Consider the following 23,200-nt stretch of genomic DNA (forward strand, 5'->3'; position numbering starts at 1 on the left):
AATTAGTATCTTATAATTATTTTATTAATCAATCAACAATATCGTTTAATGTTGATTGAATTTGAGCTTATGAGGTGATTTTGAAACTTATAAACCTTATATTAATATTGGAATTATTAGTCTTCCATAATTTCAATAAATTTGCATAATTTACAACCGTCTAACATAACTTCAATAGACATACTTTTGCCATCAAGTTGAATACTAATTGACTGAAGAACATCATCGTTTTAGCTATATTGTCAATAAACAATCAAACAGATAATCCAAAACCAACAATAGATACAAAAGTCGAAACTAACAACAGACGAACATATATAACAACAACAATCAAAACCCTCGAACAAACCAAATGGAATATATAAACAAAACAAAAAAATCATACCTAACAATAAAAAGAGATATTGTTTCGAAAAAAATCAAAGAATGGTACCTAACCAGTGAACAGTACCGAGTCGATGAATAGTGGTGACCTTTTTCTTCTAAAATTTCAACGAAAATAATAAATTAATCTACAAAATTAATTTGAATCGGGTAGATCTCTTATACAATATAAACTAATAACAATCTAAAAAGAAAATGGTTACGGTTTCATTATTAAAAGAAAGTTATATTTATAAAGAAGAGAAAATACAACTACAAATAGAAAAGTTACCTAGAATTATCTAGCTACATGGCTAAATAAAGACTCAAAATAAAACAAACGCTACCATAACTTACTACATGGCTAAATAAAGGCTCAAAATAAGACAAACCCAATAAATTTATTAGGCTACCATAATTTATTTCTTCACTTGATAACAAAAAAGACTAGTAAACTGCATATGCAATACGCCTAATTAACATGCTCCTACATCTCTCACCAACCTTTGCCAATTAGCCATAACCAGTCACATGTGACCCCAACGAAAATACCTCCCATAAGATACAAGACAAGTATATTCCCTAATGCGTTTTGTTCCGGTCCCTACAAACAATAATCATAAAAACACATACATTAATACGTACGAAGAAAATATACAAGATACAAAGTATATATTTCTTATGAAATTGGAACTAATTCCATATGTTATGGTGTTTATATTTTCCACAACCGCCTTTCTATATAAAAAATGGTCATTGAAAAAAACATGTTGTACCCTCCATAACTATTCTAACATCGTAGTGTTCGTTTAGTTTATTTCAAATTAATATTTATAAAACTTATTAGGCCACAAATAATAAAGAACAAAAAATAGCAATAGTAATTACATCGTCTTAAAAATGCAAGAATATATGATTCTGGTGTACTAGTCTTTCTAGTTTAATTCTATATATGGATAGAACCGATGCATGGGTTGGAGATAAGAGTAATATATCTGGTTTGGTACTTGGTAAATGGTATCATCATGTAAAAAGTTTTTCACGTTATATATATATATATATATATATATATATATATATATATATATATATATATATATATATATATATATATATATATATATATATATATATATATATATATATATATATATATATATATATATATATATATATATATATATATATATATAGGGTTACGTTCATGTGAGACAGCCTAATTTTGTGAGACCGTGAGACGCATGTTTTTTTTCTTTTAGTTTTTTTTAGTTAATTCAAATTCCGAAAATAATATTTAAAAAAAGAATTTTTTGATTTTTTCATTTATTTTGCATTTTAAAATTATTTTTAGAATATATACAGTGTAATATTCTATTTAGAATATTTCACGTATTTTAAAAAAAAAGATTTTTTTTAAATTTTTTTTAGTTAATTCAAGTTCCGAAAATAATATTTAAAAAAAACAAAATTTAGATTTTTCCATTTATTTTGCATTTTAAAATTATTTTTTACAATATATCAGTGTAATATTCTATTTAGAATATTTTACGTATTTTTCAAAAAAAAATTGGAGTTTTTTTAAAAAATTTTTTTTAGTTAATTCAAGTTCCGAAAATAATATTTAAAATTTTTTTTTTTGGATTTTTCCATTTATTTTGTATTTTAAAATTATTTTTAGATTTGGTCTAACGGTCTCATAAAATTAGAATTGTCTCAAATGAACCTGAACCTATATATATATATATATATATATATATATATATATATATATATATATATATATATATATATATATATATATATATATATATATATATATATATATATATATAAAACAACGATAATATATTTCAAATAAATAAAACAACGATCGTAGACAAGAAACAACATTATACTTCCATGAATCCTTTTATTAAAATTATATTTTAATTTTTTTATTATTACAATAATATATTTTGATAAATCTATCTAATTATAAAAGAAGTATGATCCATAAACAAAATTTTTCACCGTAATATTTGGTTAGATTTCTCAAAAATCAAAATACAATATCTAATAATAAAAATCAAAAGTACATAGTTATAATAGAAATAAATGAAACTAGATTAGTATAATACGCAAACGAACCTTGTAGCCTTTTGGAGCTGAAGTGAGGACGCAAACGGTGAGGTAACCATTCGTTAATCCCAAAAACGATGTCAAAAACATCATCCAACCCTGATCAGCATACTTAGCAGTGAAATAAAACGCCGGAATGAGCAAATATCTTGCTAGAACTGCTATCATGAGTCCTTTTCGTGACTCCAACTTCATGCATTTAATTAGTGGGATATATCGTCCCACGAGGTCCCACATGTTGTACATTGCAATAAGAACAAGCACGTACCTAACAATGAAATGATGTTTAACAAGGAGTTGTGGATAATAATAATAATAATTTCCAAAAATAATAAGAATAATAATAATCAGATGAAAAAAGTTTCAAAAATAATTTATTTTGAAGTTCTTATTAAAAGTGGTTGTAGATAATTTTCAATAATAAGAATAATTGGTAGTTGTCAAGTCGGAAAAACAAATTAGACAACTTGTACTTTACACCATCCCATTTAATTTCTATCTAAAATTTATAATTAGTAATTACAAAATACTTGGGGTTATAGGAACAGATATTTACCAATCTAGTATATTTTAAAAAATATTTACTAAACTAGTGGTTTTTCATTTTCTGTAATTTTCAAATTTTCTTGTTGTTTTTATTTATTTTAAATATCAGTTTTTTTCTTTATTTAAGTCTTTTACTGTTTTTTTTTAATTTTTTAAATATCAGATTTTTATTCTTTATTTCAATTTTTTCGTTTTTTAAATATATTTTTAACATAGTATACAAAATACATAATTTCATGCATTTTCGTCAATTAAAAATAAGATGATTTAATGAATAACACTATTATAATTGATTATTATCACCCGTCACAAAAGAAATACCATGAAAAATAGAGTTTCTCGGTTCCACTGAACATCTTTTAAACGGTAATACATTTTCTGGATAAATTTATCTAGAGGCCGTTGCTTCCTCCGTTAGGCTTTTATATATTAAAAATATATGTCAATGTACATCTTCTAAATATAATTTTATGTGCAAATTAAAGATCCACAATATTTTATTTGAATAAATTCATTAATGCATTATTTTAGTTTTAATTTTTTTAATTTGAAATATATATATATATATATATATATATATATATATATATATATATATATATATATATATATATATATATATATATATTCATTTGATATTAAGTGTTAATGTGTTACACTATTTTATAATTTTCAATTATTTTATAGTTCATAGAAATATGAATAACTTTATCGGCAAATTTTCTTATAATACCAAAAAAAATAACATTTGCAATGATATTAACCATTACTGATAGTGTATAATATTACGATATTTTTTAATAGGTCATTTTATAATAGTTTATAACATGAGTAATTGCAGTCACTAACATAATTTATTAAAATGTTATCTTAACATTTTTAATATACGTTGAACACAGATGTTTTGACGTCAATTAAAAATGAAATATTACATAATTATTAGAAAATATTTTTAGCGTAACTAGAAAACTTTACTTTTTATGGTGTTTATTTTTGTGATAGGTGGCAATAGTCAATTATAATAGTGCAATTCATTAAAACAATTTATTTTTAATTGACGATAAGGTGTGTAACTATATACATTTTTTGTTTTTTATACTATTTTAAACGTATATTACCAAAAAAAAAACTGAAATAAAAAAATACTGATATTTAAGAAAAAAATCAATAAAAAGTTGGACAAAAAAACCTAATATTTAAAATCAAATAAAAAAAAAACTGAAAAATACAAGAAAAATGAGAAAAACACTAGTTTGGTAAATATTTTTAAAACTATACTATATTGGTAAATATTTTTTCCAATCACCCTATTTTGGTTAAAAACTTTTAAAAAATTATATTTGGGACTTAATGTAAATGTAGGTCCGCGTAGGGTGAGTTTAGAGTAAGTATGGCTTCAAGAATCATTTGTGAACTTTTGGAAGTTAATTAAATATCTTAAACCTCTGAGGCTTCTCCCAATTCTTCATTCGAACGATTTCTAGAGAGTATAAGGTGAGAACTGAGAAGTGAGAACTTCTTGATCTTGACCGAAAATTCTATTTCCAAGTAATGGAGATTGAATTTTGTTGGAATTATTCATCAATTTATTAAATAGAACCTTCTAAAGAGTTGTTGATATTTATGGAAGTGAAGGGAAACATGTATGATAACATAGTACATCGGGCTTTTGACCATAGTTTGATATGGTGGACTTACTTCTTAATGAGTTTGTAATGAATGGAATACCACACCAATAGGCATGGGAGTTATCTTATATAAATACTAGAAAAATGATACAGTATACACCCTCAAGTATACAATAAATCTAATAGTTTACATAAATATAAGTTAGACTAATATCCCCCCTTCAAGCAAGAGGCGGTGACCCAAGGCGCAACATGCGACGAAACTGCTCAAACTGCGGTCGAGGAAGACTCTTGGTGAAGATGTCAGCGACTTGAAGCTTGGTAGGAACAAACATGGTGACCAGTTTTCCGGATGCAACTAGCTCTCGAACAAAATGATAGTCAAGGTCAATGCGTTTAGCACGTTTGTGAGCGACTGGATTTTTAGTGAGAAATAATGCACTCTGATTATCACAAAGAAGTGTAGGACGACCGGTGGGCAAAGCATATAACTCTTGTAACAGATGAGTAATCCAAATAATTTCAGCTGCCGTGTTCGCCATGGCTCGATATTCAGACTCACAACTGGAGCGGGAAACTGTGGGATGTTTCTTAGCACTCCATAATACAAGATTACCCCCCAGGAATATTGAGTACCCATAAGTGGAGCGGTGAGTTCCAAGACACCGGACCCAATCGACATCAGAATAACCAACAATAGCAACAGACCGAGGGCGTGTGAAGGTGAGGCCAAACGATAGAGTACCCTTGACATAGCGAATAAGGCGTTTGACCGCCTGAAAATAAGCCTCGGTAGGAGCAGCAAGAAACTGGCTAAGTTGGTTAACCGCATAGGAAATGTCGGGGCGAGTAATGGTCAAATATTGCAGAGTGCCAACCAACGAGCGGAAGAGGGTGGGATCGGCAAAGGCAGGACTGTCACGAACCAAAACGGTATTGGCAGCAAGAGGAGTAGGCACCGGTTTGGCATGAAGAATACCGGCACGTGAGACAATGTCATGAGCATACTTGGCCTGACACAGAAACAGGCCACTAGAATGATGCACAATTTCGAGGCCAAGAAAGTAATTTAGCCGCCCAAGATCTTTAATACGAAACTCAGCATGAAGACGAGAAATAAACGAGGATATGATAGCATCATCGGAGCCGGTGACAATCAAGTCATCAACATAGACCAACAAATAAATAATGCAGGAGTCTCGGCGAAACACAAATAGAGACGGATCAACACGGCTACAAGTAAAACCATGTTGAACTAAAAACGAACTGAGACGATGAAACCATGCACGCGGTGCCTATTTTAGACCATAAATAGCTTTATTAAGTTTGCACACATAGTCGGGATGGCGAGCATACGCAAAGCCCGGGGGTTGGTGCATGAACACTGTGTCATCCAAGGTGCCGTGAAGGAAGGCATTGTTCACATAGAGTTGGCACAACCGCCAACCATTAACAACGGCAAGAGTGATAACAACACGAACAGTAGCCGCCTTGACCACCAGACTAAACGTATGAGAGAAATCAAGACCCGGAACTTGACTAAATCCTTGCGCAACAAGGCGAGCTTTGTGGCGCTCAACCGTCCCATCCGCACAATACTTGGTGCGAAACAACCACCGGCAACCGAAAATATTGGCATGAGACGGACGAGGAACAAGAGTCCACTTCTTATTTTGATGAAGAGTTGTACCATTACCAAAATGAACTGAACCGTCGCCTTGGAAAGGCTCGGATTGAGTGACCGAGCCCGAGGAGGAGACCATATGGTCTGAGGCCCCGGAGTCAACATACCAATCCGGAGCGGGTGGAGTGACGCGACAATTCGCTAAAAACGCCTTCGTCAAGACCCTTTCATTTGGAATAGAGTTAGATGCAAAAGTGGAAAGTCGAGGGCAAGCACTAGCAAAATGCCCATTTAGTCTACATAGTTGGCAATGAGGAGGCCGACGGCCGCGACCACGACCGCCACAAAAAGCACCACGACCACCGGAGCCACCACCGCGACCCTGACCAACAGAAAACGCGGGAGCAGCCCCGCTAGGCGCTGAAACAGCGGAAAAGGCGACAGCAGGGGTGGGCTGCCCATGGATCGATTTGATGAACAATTCATGGCTTTCGGCTTACGCAAGGAGATCCCGGAATGAGTGAGTGATACGCGAGGTGCGAACCCCAATGGAAAAAGCTTCAAAACTGCCGCCAAGGCCACATAGAAACCAATGACATTTGTCGGATTCATCAACGGCTTGACCAATAGCCACTAGTTGGTCACAAATGGCCTTGAACTTGCGACCATAATCAGAAACGGGAGAGTCACCCTTGGAGAGAAGCCGAAGTTGGTCGCGTAGATTTTGAACCCGTTCCATGGACGAGTTTCCATAGGCGGATTCGAGAGCAGTCCAGATGGCGCGGGCGGAGGAAAGACCCACGATTTCAGAAAAAGCTTCCTTCGTGAGGGAGGCTTGGAGGAGAAGAACCGTGCGTTGATCGGCGGCTTGCCATTCTGCAAAGGCCGGATTCTCAACTTGCTTGGCGTCCACGGTATGATGAGTGGGTGGAGCTTCCGAGGAGCCATCGATATGTGCAAGGAGATGTTGATAATTTAGGAGGGGAACCATTTGATTTACCCACAAAAGATAATTGGAAGAAGAGAGACGAATGGTGATGAGATGAATGAGGGTGTTCATCGGGAGGATGGAGTCATTAGAGGAGCCGACCATGGTGAGATCGCCGGAAACAATGGAGGAGTCGGTTATGAGGAGGGAGAGGAAGGGAGGGGTTGAAGGGCTCTTGATACCATGTAATGAATGGAATACCACACCAGCATGAGAGTTATCTTATATAAATACTAGATAAATGATACAGTATACACCCCTCAAGTATACAATAAATCTAATAGTTTACATAAATATAAACTAGGCTAATAGAGTTCTTTGTTCGTTATATATGACTTTCGATTAGAGCTTCATTCCTCATTATAGATGGCTTTTAATAAAAACTTTGTTGCTCATCATATATGACTTTTGATGAGAGCTTTAACTGCTTATTACAGATAATATCGATTGAAAGACTTATGGTTTAATATGATGATATGATGAAACAATAATTATTTCTCTTATGTTACGCACTAGTGTTTATCTAATGCATCCTTTAATGTCTAGTGCATATGTAGTAATATATATACAGTTATGTCAACCTTATCTTTGATTACAAATGATATGGTCTATCTTATAAATTTCTTTTCATAACATTAGTTATTTTTACAAGTTCGACTATTTGTTGAATTCTATTTTTCAAAAAGGTAGCCACATAGATACAACCATGAGCCTTGGCCCACACATACAAATTTGAAGTTTTATATATATATTATATATAGAATATATATTTTTGTTAAATAAAAAAGATAATATATATATATATATATATATATATATATATATATATATATATATATATATATATATATATATATATATATATATATATATATTTGTTAAATAAAAGAGGCTAGGGATGTGAATTGTGATATGATCCATCCATTAAAAACTTTAAATTCTATATGAAAATAATAATTTTTGCCACGAACATGTAAGTTTTTGAGTAGATCACATCATTATTGTTCATTAGCTTTGTTATTTTTCCCCTATTTTCTTAATTAATCAAGATTTGATTAGACAATTTTAATAAATTGTGTTTCAAAGTTTTTGAATTATTTTGCTATTTGTTTATATTGCTACTTGTTTATATTTTATGAATCATTTGGTTTACCGTAAAACAAAATTCTAGCTATGTCATTGAAAAATGTGTTTACCTTTTAGAAAGAGTTTTAAAATGGTTGTTGCGACTAGCTTACTCGAGATATGTTTTATCTTGTTGGAAGGTATATATAGTTTTTTGTTTTGATGATAACTTACACGAGATATGTTTTATCGTGTTGAAAGGTATATACACTTTGATGCAAAAAGATACCAAGCCAATTTAAGGGATTTTTGTGTGATTTGGTTTAGGATTTTTATCTTTGATGTTGATTTTAGAAATTTTCTTTGCCGAAGTTGAAAAAGCTAAGGGTGAAATTATCATTTTACCTAGGGTTTAACATATGCATTTACTTTGGTCTTAATTTTTTTATTGGTCTCTTCACTTTGGTTTTGGTCCATCTTATTCCAATAGGAAAAAAGTAGTAATTTTGTTTTTGGAATAGAACCAATGAAGATCATTAATTAAATGAATCATGATTTGTTGCCAACTATAATAATGATGGTGTATTGATTTAGGGACGTGTTTGATACAGAACGTTGATACAGAACGTTTGAGCTTGTAGCTTTTAGCTTTTGACAAAACATTGTATCTTAAACAAAAACTTGATTTTGTAGTACGAATGTTTAACTTTTTGTTTAAACATTAAATGTAATAAATATAAAAGAACTTACATCTAAGATTTTTAAATTATTTTCTAGAATTTCCTTAAAAATATGTTCATGTATTTAAACAATTATTCTTTGCTATAATTTTGTATATTTCAAAATTTTCTAACTATTTTTGTCAAACACTTATATAACAAATAGAAACTACAGATTCCAACTTTCAGCTTTCCATTACCTGCTACCAGCTAATAACTATTTTCGTTAAACACTCATTATATTATTATTATTATTATTATTATTATTATTATTATTATTACTACTACTACTACTACTATTATTATTGTTATTATTTTTGTTAAAATTTTCCTGCTTCTAAGATTGTACCCTACGTATAAATTGTGGTATAATGGATGAATGATGTGTGCTGAGAGTGTTGATGTTACCAAGAACCCAAGCTATGTGATCCCGTGTCTTCGGATAAGAACCCAGGAAAAATAGAAAGTGTTAATAGATATATCAAAAGCATATCGATTGCATAATCAGTATTTTCCAGTAACAATTCCTTGTTGCTCAATCGTTCCAGTTTTTTGGAAGTTGATTCTATCTGCAAAGAAACCAAGAGGGGTTGAAGATTAGCAATCATACCTACAATTTTAAAAGAGAACCATTTGGAAAAATGTCATGTGTTAGTTATACTTGAATTGACTTTTTATTGTGACATCTTATTTTTATTTCCTTATGTTATACATCGCATGTTGAAAAATCTATTTGGTTATAGCAATCTCATTAAGTATATATCATATATCTTTGTTATAGTATAAAAGTACTAATAAAAGCTCTGTTTTACTGTAATGACTTAAAAATAATTATATGTATAACGATATAAATATAACATAAATAAATTAAAATGAAGTATTATAATACGCAAACATATATAGAACGACATTAACATTAGTACCTCTCCAGAATGCGAGTAAATTCCACCGGCAACAAGATCAGCTGAAACTGTTTTAGATCCTTCTGAAGCTGCCTTTGATCGATAGTATTTTACAATTGGAAGCTTTGGGAACACAAATGCATATAGAAGTACACAAAGCAACTCAAAGATTGTGCATAGCGTGAAGAATAAAACTGCAAAACAAAGATTTATCTATGTTAGACCTTGTTTGTTTTTCGATTAAGTATTATCCGGATAAAATAATGTTTGAATACATTATATTAAATTTTTTTTTTGAAATAAATAACTGAGAAAATTGGAGGAAAAAACAAATAGAGCAATTTTCTAAAAAGTTGGACTTAGCAGGGATCCTTTTTATATTTGGGTATTTTGTTTTGTTTTTTTTAATAGGATAAATAATTAATCTAGATAGTTATACATAGTTTCCTCCTAACTCCGCTAACAATTCACATTGTACCATTTTTTTTTTTAAACGACAAATCTAATCTATTTCTAAAATACACATTAAATCCATTATGTCCATTATGTCCACGACAAGAACCCTCAACTTCAATGAGGGAGGACAACACCGAATACCACTAGGCTATAAGCCCTTTGGTAAAGTCTCAAATCCTTACAAATTCACAAACTATTCTACTAAAATTAAATACAATTTTAAAAGTAATTTCTTTTAGGAAAATCACAAAATGGTCAAAACAGAGAGTTTTTAACAAAATGACATTTTTTAGTACAAATGACAGCATATTTATCTATGGGCCTATTGATAAAACAATTTGTATGGCCTCTTAAAAAAATTATTTTTTCAAAATATGGTGAAATTGCTCTTCGTTTTCTATTGATTCATACTTTCTAAAAGCAATTTCGCAACAAAAATAATTTTTATAGTGGGAGATTGATTGTTGGATTGAGAAAGATTTTAGTTAATATTATTTTGGGTAAGAAAATGAAGAAATATCTTAAAATAAGTTTTTAATTTCACACATACCACTACGAAATTTCTGGTCAATTTAAAATAAATAAATAAACTAAAATAAAAACTGAAAATGATGATATTTCACTGAATTTATCTCTTTTTTTGACAAAAATATTTAACACGATAAGTTATGTTTACCACAAAATAAAATATTTAATCTTGTTTGCAAGGTTAATTGACTAAGGGGTATTTGGATTAGCTTATTGTTTATTAGTTTATTTGTGGTGGAAATAAGGATGAGCATATGGACCTGGGAACCGGCCGGAACTGGTATCAGAACTCGAACCGGAACCCGATGGAACCGGTCACGCCAGGACCAGGACGTTATTTTTGTGGATTTTTGGAACCGGGAACCAGAACCGATATAACTGGAACTGGTAGAACCGAAAAAACCGGAACCGTATGATGCTATTTTTCGAGGACCGATTCCAACATTTGAAAACACGACAAGAACCCGTAGAACCGTCGGGCCGGTTCGAATCTTGATTTTGGTCGAAGCCGGTTTCCAGGTCGGGTCCGGTTCTGGCCGGTTCCGGGGGGTTCCGTTTGGTTCGGTCCTTTTGCTCATCCTTAGGTGGAAATATGCAATAAGCAATAAGCAATAAGCAAGAGAGAGATGCTTATTATAATTAGCTTATTTAGCTTATTCCTAATATAATAAGTTGATTTTTAAGGATTTTATCCAAACACTTAACCTTAACTTATTGTGGTGAGAATAAACAATAAGCAATAAACACCTTCTTTTTTTTCTTATCCAAACACCCTAAAGTCATAATTCACAAAAATAAAGATATTGATATCATATCCAGCGAGTAGCAGTTCCAGAAAACGAGAATCGGAATCGAAACTGCTTGAGACGGTTCCAAAACTTTATGAACCAGAACCAAGAGCTCCTAGACAGTTTCGCTTCCGAAAGCAGATACATGGTTACATGGTTCCATTGCTCACTCTATTGATTATTATGGGGTCCAAGAAAAACCACTTTCCAATATAGAAAACCAAATGTAAAAGTATATAAATGTGAAGGACTTACGTGCTCCCTTTCGTAAACCGTTTTGTGAATTATCAAAAACACCTTTCGTAAACAATCTCAAAGTGGAGGTAAGAGCTCCTGATGCAGAAAGCCCCGCTAGAAACGACTATAAATACCCCAACCACAAGACAAATCATTATATCACATAGTCAAAAACAAGTCCAGACACACAAATTACAAATATATAATAATTTGATTTATAGGTACTCACTTGAATGAACTCGGGGAGCATGAACGACAAGTCTCCAACCATTCCACCTTGCACATAAGCATCGGCTAATCCAAAGGCAGCACTTATCACACACACGCAGATGAAACTTCCCATTCCTCCTTTACCCGATGTTGCTAAATCCAACTACAATACATGACACAAACGGAATCACTTCGTTGTTAATTTTCCAAAAAAGTTCTGAGACATTTTTGGGGACTCACAAGTAGAACAACGAGAGTACTGAAGAAGAAGAGAATGTATCCAAATAGATTTCGTTTCCTGGTGTTTATATTGGCTTCATGATATGTAAGAATCGCAAGTGTTCCGAGGGCGAAAGGTTGGTATACGAGCGTCAGGACTCTCATGGAGTGATACTTCTACAGAAAATCGTCCAAAATCATGGTTAATTTCGATTGAAAAGAATGGTACGTATGATGTATAAGTCAACATAACACGAAGGTGATGCCACATGAGTGGTAGGTTTAATTAGGAGATTACTGGAAACAAATGAACATAGTAATCTTCAATCGTCAGCATGCTATTCCAAGAAAACGCACATCCGATTCCAAGAAGCCAACACACCACCATTGCAGTAAACTTTCCCTGCAAATTTAACAGTTTCGTTTATCATGATCCAAAACTTATTCAAAGATTCACAGTTTCTCAAGATCACTAAACAAAGCAATGTAAAGTGTTACCTCCAGTTTTGTGGGTGTACTCCCTTTCTCATAACGAGTTGTCGTTGAAATTGCTGCTTCCATTTTAGCAGTATGTTTACAACCTGTTTGTCGAGATTCCCCAGATGAGCTTTTTAAAAGTAAAAATCAATATGCATTATACATAAACATAAAGCAACTGAAATTCATAGTGGAAATGGTAGAATTTATACAGTACCAAAGAGAGGATTCAAGAAACTAGGAGTGAAAATTATCGATCTTGGTGTGATTTCCGAGATGGGTTGTGAAGTGTAGAGGTCCTTTTATGGACACGCTATGCAGGGACTTTTTATGCTGGAATCTTGCATGATAAGATGGAATCTTGCAAGATAAGAATGATTAATTAAAGTTCTGCGGTTTACTGATTCTAGTCTTTTTTAACAAGAGGTTTTTGCATACGATTTTCCATTAATGGAATCCACAAAGCACGGAGAACAAATATCATGACCAAGTCAACTGCTATTCGGTACCATGAGTGTTAGTGTAGAATTTATTGTTCTTCTAAAACTTAGTGATGTTGAATTCCATAATAATTTTGTTTAATAAAATAAGGTATTTAAATATTTATAGCAGCATATTATAATCGTTTATATTAATAAATTTATTATTTTTGAATTTTATATAATGACTGTTATATAAACAAAAAGTAATTTTGTTGTAATAAAAAATAAAAAAGTATATCACATTAATTGGTGAAATAATGAAAGGGTTTATTAAAATAAAGTATATCACATTAAATGGTAAAACTTTTAGTTTAATGAAGTGTCTAGGAAATGTGGCCTTTAACCACAAATATGGGCTTCAATACACACACACACACACACATATATATATATATATATATATATATATATATATATATATATATATATATATATATATATATATATATATAAAGTTCCGCGGTTTACTGATTCTAGTCTTTTTTAACAAGAGGTTTTTGCATACGATTTTCCATTAATGGAATCCACAAAGCACGGAGAACAAATATCATGACCAAGTCAACTGCTATTCAGTACCATGAGTGTTAGTGTAAAATTTATTGTTCTTCTAAAACTTAGTGATGTTGAATTCCATAATAATTTTGTTTAATAAAATAAGGTATTTAAATATTTATAGCAACGTATTATAATCGTTTATATTAATAAATTTATTATTTTTGAATTTTATATAATGACTGTTACATAAACAAAAAGTAATTTTGTTGTAATAAAAAATAAAAATGTATATCACATTAATTGGTGAAATAATGAAAGGGTTTATTAAAATAAAGTATATCACATTAAATGGTAAAACTTTTAGTTTAATGAAGTGTCTGGGAAATGTGGCCTTTAACCACAAATATGGGCTTCAATACACACACACACACACACACATATATATATATATATATATATATATATATATATATATATATATATATATATATATATATATATATATATATATATATAATCTTGCAAGATAAGAATGATTAATTAAAGTTCCGCGGTTTACTGATTCTAGTCTTTTTTAACAAGAGGTTTTTGCATACGATTTTCCATTAATGGAATCCACAAAGCACGGAGAACAAATATCGTGACCAAGTCAACTGCTATTCGGTACCATGAGTGTTAGTGTAAAATTTATTGTTCTTCTAAAACTTAGTGATGTTGAATTCCATAATAATTTTGTTTAATAAAATAAGGTATTTAAATATTTATAGCAGCATATTATAATCGTTTATATTAATAAATTTATTATTTTTGAATTTTATATAATGACTGTTACATAAACAAAAAGTAATTTTGTTGTAATAAAGAATAAAAAAGTATATCACATTAATTGGTGAAATAATGAAAGGGTTTATTAAAATAAAGTATATCACATTAAATGGTAAAACTTTTAGTTTAATGAAGTGTCTAGGAAATGTGGCCTTTAACCACAAATATGGGCTTCAATACACACACACACACACACACACACACACACACATATATATATATATATATATATATATATATATATATATATATATATATGCTTAGGTTATTTTGTTTTTACTAAATATTGTGTATCAAAATGTATAGATCTGAAGGTCATGATGTGAAGGTCTATGATATTAGAATATGATAACATATACCATATAATCATACAAATTTCAGTATAAGTGTGTTTTGGTCAATTAACCTATATTAAAAAAAAGAAATTTTCAGATTTTTAGGGATAATTAATTCCTTTATTTTTAAAAATCTGAATATTTTAAATTAATTCAAATTTAAAAATTCGATTTTATTATGTGAGAATGATAGAATACCAACCATAAACTAGTAAATATATTTTTCGATTTTCTTCTATTAGAATGACAGAATTCCAACCATAAACTAGCAAATATATTTTCGATTTTATTATGTTAGAATGACAAAATGCCAACCATAAACTAGTAAATACATTCTGAAAGAATACACAAAATCGATTCTTGAACTAATGATATACCAGATAATTACATTGTATGATTGTGATTCAATGAATAATAACAATATTCTGAAAGAATAACAAGTGTAATTCTTCAAAAAAATAACAACATTCTTAAACAGTGATTGTGATCATTCTTTGATTCATTCTTCAAGCTTTTCCCATCAAGTCTTCAAGCCATTTTTATCACAAATTCATTGCCAAATGTTTTGTAATGATACACTTGTAACAACTGCACATTAAACATATAAACAATTAACATTCTATCAGAATTGCATTGCATGAAAGCCAGTTGCAATAGAATCCCGACAAAATCATTCTTATGTGATTCTACCATAATCATTTTTATGTGATTATACCAAAAAATAATTATGACAGAATCATTCTTTTGTGATTCTGCAAGAATATAATACTATTTACACATTATTCAAATAGAAGAATAACTTAAATGCAAAAAATTCTTAAAGAATGAAACAGTTGAAGATGAAGATAACACCTGATGATACGGTAAGAATGTTATTCTCATAGAATTAGCTTAATTATGCATTTTTTTTCTTTGATTTATTGATTCCATTATTTATAAATATTTATGCTAGACATATAATTATATAAAAGAGTCAAATATGTTTTAAAGATGTTTTTAGATCATGAACAATTGCAAGTGTATAAACAATGTGGTGATGAAACACGAAGTGACAAAAACATTACTATTTGCTTTTGGATCATCTCCAGCTTCCTTATTCGTGTCATCTTGACCTACAAAATGTAAAGCAAAGGATTTCATTCAGTCCTTCATCATCATAAGGTTTTTCCAAAGAGACCCCTTGATTATAAGTGCTTGGGTGTGTGCTTTTGAAGTCAAAAAATCAACTTTATTCACATATACACCTAAAACCGAATCATTGATGTTCATGGAGAGGTAAGTGAATGTTATCATCTAAAAATCTTGAATCAAAGGGAAAAGAACTAATTGGTATCCCAACAGTTTTAGCATTCCAATAACATTCTTGAATCTAGTTTATGGCATACTTATTTCCTGGATATACAAAATCTAGGGTACCAACATTACTTCTCAAGCATAACAGTGCTAGAATTCAACTGCAAGAAACTTTCATCAACATTTTTCTATTTCCTTCGCAGAAGGTAGAATTTAAAAAGTAGGTCGTTTTCTTTTCAAAGCGATCAACTTTTAGGGATAAAATGGACGGGTGCTGTAACATTCTCCTATAAAAGTTCAAGCAAACCAAATACAAGGTGCCTAGGGCTTTCAGTATTCAGAAAATCAAACTGCATATTCATGTGTATATTACGAAAATGAGAAACGTAGCTACTAGAAAAATACAGTAAAATTAACAAGGATGTAAATTCTAATGTAGTGATGGTAAAACGATACCATATGGTTGACGCTTTCGCTTGGCTTGATTTCTAGTTTTCATCCCCTTTTCTCGGATAAGCGGATGGTGAATGAGACAGAAACCCGTGTGATTCTTACTTCGTATCCTGTGTTGATGACCGATTGGAGGAGGATGAACACCAATGGTGGCTGAAACCACTGGTGACCGATTTGAGTTCGGGGAAAGTGAATACTCGCAGATATAAGACATGATATAAGAGAGAGATCATATCAAATATATTGATTTTATTTCCTTAATTGCAGGATTTTCAATTAAATGATTCCTTAATTAAAAAGTACAAAAGATCCAAAATACCATTAAATGATTTATTTAGTTATTTATTATTTCTTGAATTCTCATTGGTGCATTTAGAAACGAAATAGTTGCTAGAATCATTTGAATATATATATATATATATATATATATATATATATATATATATATATATATATATATAACATTAAATGATTTATTTAGTTATTTATTATTTCTTGAATTCTCATTGGTGCATTTAGGAACGCAATAGTTGCTAGAAACATTTGAATATATATATATATATATAATTGTATACCAACTATCGATTATGTTTAGTGTTTATAGTTTTAAGACCATCATATAAGTAGTTAACCACATTAGTTAATACTTACGACCATGTTAAATTACAAATATGAAACATTATTTTAATGTTACGTTAATAGATTTCTTTAGTAAAGGAAAAAAAACTACCTAACAAATTTCTTTATTAATCGTCAAAGCTACCCAATGTATTAATGTATCATTAAATTTTATAATAGAAAATTAATATAAGTTGATATATATCATTATCAATTTGTACCAACCAAATTTGTTGGTAATCAAACATATTGGTACAAAGAATACTTGACATAGTATTGATAACATTTTTTTATATAAACTAGAATTTGGTCTGTTAAATTGTTTAGAGAAAAAAAATCGTTACCGTACCATATTCACTCCTAAATGTAACTACTTATGTTTTGTTTGGCATGTATAAGTTAGTTTATTTTTTGAACTTATTGCAATTTAGTATTTTTTTTTTTAAAATAATAAATCTAATCTGGTTCATTAATACAGGATACTTGCAACTTTTTGATTGATTTTACTTTTTTGTGTATTTCTGGTTCAATAAAGCTCTTACATTTAACATAAATGTTTAGTTTTTTTTTTTGTTCATAAAAGCTCTTGAGTTTAATTTTCTGGTTCATTAAAGCTCTTAATTTTTGTAGAAATGTTTAGTTCTATCGGGTAAATTTCCAAAAAGGGTAAAATCGAAAAAAATTGCAAGAATCTGGTATTAGTAAACCTAAAATGCACAAAAGAGTAAAGGAGCACATTTCTAACAAACTTAAGGGGGTTTTTATGTTATTGTTCATTTTTTTTAAATAACCCGGTTTTTTCTCCTTTCTTTGGTGCACTTTTAGAGTCATAATTAAATTTGGCAGTCTATTACTAAAACCTTGTTTTATCAAAATATACATATGTATATTTTGTAACAAATACACAAAATCAAGAGATGTATTGCTTGAATCGTGCCATAACAGAGCCATGGGTTACAAGACTTTGATCCAATCCATTATTAGTAAGCAAAGATAATCACTTTTGCGGGACTTTAATACATTTATTTATTTATTTATTATTTTTTTTTTTTGTCACATTCCGTACGGTTAACTTCTTTTGTAGAAATATGTACCTATTTTCACCACATGGATTGGACAAAGCTCCATTGGTTCTAATGACATGGTGCACCGACACTTATGTCGTGGTCCAAATTATTTTAGTCCAACGGTATCCGGTGTTACCATCCCTCCTTAAGGTCGAGGGTTCAAGGTCCACTGTAAACATATGTTGAATAATCTAGTATATATTTGTATTTGTCGGTCAAAAAAATGAACTTAAGCACATTATAAATCAAAAGACTGATGAACTAAAACACAGGTGCAAGTAAATTGATGACATGTAAACAAAAATAGCTTAATTGGATAACTTTGGTTTGCCAAGATTGAAAGCAAAATTGTTTAAGACTGAGATAGACATAGTAGGGCAGATAGATTATGCTATAATATTGAACGCATCAAAGAGAGACTTAAACTCGTCGATATCTAAAAAAAAAAAAAAAAAAAAAAAAAAAAAAAAAAAAAAAAAAAAACTTAATGAAGAAGTAAAAAAAAAAATCATTGATTGAAGAGTTTCGGGCTCGAACCGTGGAGAGCTGGGTGGATTCTTCAATACTCCGTTTTATCTATTTCTCGGAGGTTTGATGAATGTTTTCTCACATTTTCCCTATAAATAATAGAGAATAAAATTGATAGAAATGGAATTAATTTTTTTTCCTTTTTTTCTTCATTTTAATCCAAAACAAACAAGGAAAATACAAAACAATTCAATTTCCCTTTGATTATTTCACTATAACAAGCACCCCTTGATGGAATCCATAATACAAATAGTATAAGAGTTAAATGAGGTGATGATTCAAATTGGATGAATGTTTAATTGAGTTTTGGTGATTACATGAAGTGAAGTTAACAGAAGATTTCAATGATCTCTCAATTCTTAAATAGAGTTCAATAGATAAAATAAAATAGTGATTATGATTATGTTAAAAGTAAAGTTGAATAAGTATTTAAGGGATGGTGTGATAATAATTCCACAATACATTGAATTCAATATAGATGGATGCTCTAACATAATCAATCCTTTATCGTTTTATCATGTAAAAATCACATTTGTTTATCATGTAAAAATCACATTTGCTCAAATTATTTGGTAGCGTCTCTCGTAAACTCCAACGGTCCCAAAATTATTTTTCAAAGACAAAAAAATGAACAAATTAAAGAAACATTAATTATCATTAATCTTATCTAATAGAATGACAGTTTTACTCTTTCTTGTATTTAATTTCATCATTAAATGTTTTGGTTGTTAAGTAATAATGATGAACATTTTGGTAATAATGATATTTATTTCAAGAATTAGACAATAATTTTGGAATAACTCAAAAACAAACAAACAAACATGGACTATAAATATGAGAAAAACCAAATATAAATTAATATCACTACCTAAACAAAAGGAGTGAAGTTTGTATGTTTTTTTTTTTTTTTTTTTTTTTTTTTTTTTTTTTTTTTTTTTTTTTTTTGGTAATCTTTCTCATTGGTAAACGGTATTTTAATATCTTATCGTGTCAACATATCTTTTCCACTGCCATTCTTATTTTGGTTTTGTTTTTCTTGTCCTCTAATGTTACACGAGAATATGCCTAGACCTTTCATTGTGTTTGCTAAATAGAAAAAGAAATGAGATCAAAATGCAACATCAAACCAAATATATACTATTTACCATGTCTTATTTCTACACTTGATACCAAATTACTCTAGAAAACTAGCTTACTTCAATACGTCTAATTTACATAATTTTATCTCTCTCACCAACCTTTGCCAATTAGCCACAACCAGTCGGACGTTACCCCGGCAAAAAGACCTCCGATAAGAAACAACACAAGTATATTCCCCAATGCGTTTTGTTCGGGTCCCTTCAAACAATAATAACAACACATACATTAGAAATTATAAATAAAACTAAAAGGCTATAGCACGAAAACGTACCTTGTAGCCTTTTGGAGCCGAAGTGAGGACACAAACTGTAAGATAGCCATTAGATAACCCCAAAAACGATGTCAAAAATATCATCCAACCCTGATCGGCATATTTAGCCGTGAAATAAAATGCGGGTATAAGTAAGAATCTCCCAAGAACCGCTATCATGAGTCCCTTTCGTGACTCCAACTTCACACATTTGATTAATGGAATATATCGTCCCACAAGGTCCCACACATTGTACATCGCAATCAAAACAAGCGCATACCTAACAACAAATGATGTTATTATCAAAAATTATTATTATTATTATTATTATTATTATTATTATACAATGGATATTGAGAGTGTTGATGTTACCATGAACCCAAGCTATGTGATCCCGTGTCTTCAGATAAGAAGCCGGGGAAAATAGACAATGTTAAAAGATATATTAAAAACATATCCATCGCGTAATCTATGTTTTCTCGTAACAATTCCTTGTTGCTCAATCTTTCACGTATTGTGGAGTTTGCTTCGTCCTACCAAAACCCGATTGAAGTTTAGCAAATCAAATGATTGTTTCGCAACTCAGACATAGCAATGTACTTTTATTGATTTGTTTATTATAGAATATACCTAATTATGTTATTACAAAATTACACTTTCACAAATGTACCTAATTATAGCAAGGTCATCTAAATACAAAACACTTTTCACTGTACAATAAGAAAAAAATGAATGCACAATTCTATAATTGTGTCAATCTTTTGAAATAAAGTGATTTTATGAAGTAAAGATTGAATGTACAACGTTGTAATAGAAAGAAAGACGCGAGACACGTACTATTTTATACAAATTATGAAAGCACGTTATCTTTCTTTGCTTTAAGCCCTAAAAAAGTACCTCTCCCGAATGTGAATAAATCCCACCAGCAACAAGGTCGGCTGAAACCGTTTTTGACCCTTCTGAAGCTGCCTTTGATCGATAGTATTTTACAATTGGAAGCTTTGGGAACACAAACGCATATAGAAGGACACAAAGCAACTCAAAGATTGTGCATAATGCGAAGAATAAAACTGCAAAACAAAGGTTTCTCTAATATTTGAGAAAATAGCATCACAACGAAAAATGGAAAGAAAAAACAAATGAGCAATTTTTGTAAACAAAATTTGAACATTTCCCTTTTACTTTCTTTATGAAGTCATAAAGTGAAGGACCTACGTGCTCCCTTTCGTAAACCGTTTTGCGAATTATCAAAAACGGCCTTGGTGAGCAATCTCAAACCGGAGGTAATAGCTCCAGATGCAGCAAGCCCAGCTAGAAACGACTAAAAAACTCCAACAACTAAAGAATTATCATATAAGAATATAATAACATAGTGAAAAACCAACAGATTTAATAATTTTAACTGAAAATGAAAATTACTAACTTGAATGAACTCTGGCAACATGAATGACAAGTCTCCAATCATTCCACCTTGCACATAAGCATCCGCAACTCCAAAGGCAGCACTTATTGCACACAACCCGATGAAACTTCCTATTCCTCCTTTACCAGATGTTGCTAAATCCAACTACAATACACACAGAATGACAAAATGGAATCACTTGGTTTCTAATTTTCCAAAAAAATCCGAGACATTTTTGGGGACTTACAAGCAAAACAGCGAGAGTACCGAAGAAGAAAAGAATGTATCCGAATAAGTTCCGTTTTCTGGTATTTATAGTGGCTTCATGGTATGCAAGTATTGCGAGTGTTGCGAGGGAGAATGGTTGGTAAACGAGCGTCAGGATTCTTGAGGGGTGATATTTCTGCAATGGAGGTGTTAATTGTTAGTTTGAATTTAAAAAAAAAAAAAGTTTGAGTTTTTATACAAATGGAGTAATTTAAAGTTACCGGAAACAAATTAACATAATAATCTTCTATCGTCAGCATGCTATTCCAAGAAAACAAACACCCAATTCCAAGAACCCAGCACACCACCATTGCAGTAAACCTCCCCTGCAATTTCACAGTTTCGTATATCATCCAAACTTATTCAAAGATTCGCAATTTCTCAAGATTACATGGAAACTGGTACCTCTAGCCTTGTGGGCGTCTCTTTCTCATGATCAGTTGATGTTGGCAATGGCATTGCTGCTACTTCTGCTTCCATTGATCAGTAATCAGTATGTCTACAACCTGTTTGTCGAAATTCCCCAAAGACAAATTCTTTCGTTAGATGAGTTTTTCAAAACCCAAGATCGTATTATAGTTATACGTCGACATGAAACAATCGAATTGGATGGCGGAAAAAGGATAAATATTAGGGTATACACGTACCAAAGAGAGGATTCAAGAAATTGGTAGAGAAATGTTGTAGATCTTATAGTTTCATTTCCGAGATGGGTTGTGAATTGTGATGTGAAGTTTTATGCTGTATGCAGGAGTTTGTTGCGGGAATCATGCATAAGAGTTGTATGGATTAGTGATTCTACTCTTATCTAACAAGAGGTTTTACAGACGATTTTTCCGTTAATGGAATATGCACAAAGCACGGGAAAAAAACAAGTGACCGGGTCAATTTGCCATCTATCTAGTGCCATGAAAGTCGAGTGACATTTTTTTTTTCTTCTACAAGTGAGTAATGATAAGTTTGTTGTATTAATTAACTATCAAATGAGTAAAACAAAATATCTTAGCGTTAATTGGTAAAATATTAAATAGATCTTACATTTTCTGCACTTGTTTCTTATATTTTCATATTTTTGCTGTTTTAAATGCAAAGAAAAATTCATTTTTCGAAAAAGAACCACTGCTTTTGCAACCAAAAAAAAAAACGGAATTTTGCATTTGTACACATTGCATTTGTG

General features: G+C 30.6%; 2 protein-coding genes across 3 annotated transcripts; both read right to left on the minus strand.

Moving 5' to 3' along the window:
• Positions 1–602: 602 nt before the first annotated feature.
• LOC145039887 (equilibrative nucleotide transporter 3-like) lies at positions 603–12,952 on the minus strand. Its single transcript, XM_078987888.1, has 9 exons — positions 12,890–12,952; positions 12,690–12,794; positions 12,413–12,568; positions 12,192–12,335; positions 11,981–12,086; positions 9,975–10,147; positions 9,460–9,620; positions 2,491–2,749; positions 603–967 (listed from the first exon to the last, which is right to left on the minus strand). The coding sequence occupies exons 1-9, from the start codon at positions 12,950–12,952 to the stop codon at positions 860–862; spliced, it is 1,275 nt and encodes a 424-aa protein (XP_078844014.1). The 3' UTR covers positions 603–859.
• A 7,018-nt stretch (positions 12,953–19,970) lies between these two features.
• Positions 19,971–22,961, minus strand: LOC145042360 (equilibrative nucleotide transporter 3-like). Of its 2 annotated transcripts, XM_078990756.1 has the most exons (10): positions 22,671–22,961; positions 22,429–22,529; positions 22,245–22,349; positions 22,004–22,159; positions 21,778–21,921; positions 21,570–21,675; positions 21,252–21,424; positions 20,727–20,887; positions 20,376–20,634; positions 19,971–20,302 (listed from the first exon to the last, which is right to left on the minus strand). In XM_078990756.1, exons 2-10 carry the CDS (start codon positions 22,501–22,503, stop codon positions 20,195–20,197), a joined length of 1,287 nt encoding a protein of 428 aa, XP_078846882.1. In that variant the 5' UTR covers positions 22,504–22,529; positions 22,671–22,961; the 3' UTR covers positions 19,971–20,194. The 2 variants fall into 2 exon arrangements, with proteins under 2 accessions (XP_078846882.1, XP_078846883.1); XM_078990757.1 differs by having other exon boundaries at positions 22,429–22,961.
• Between the last annotated feature and the right edge of the window lie 239 nt (positions 22,962–23,200).

The sequence above is a fragment of the Lactuca saligna genome, chromosome 4, assembly GCF_052625555.1.
Source record: "Lactuca saligna cultivar CGN05327 chromosome 4, ASM5262555v1, whole genome shotgun sequence".
Classification (NCBI taxonomy): Eukaryota; Viridiplantae; Streptophyta; class Magnoliopsida; order Asterales; family Asteraceae; genus Lactuca; species Lactuca saligna.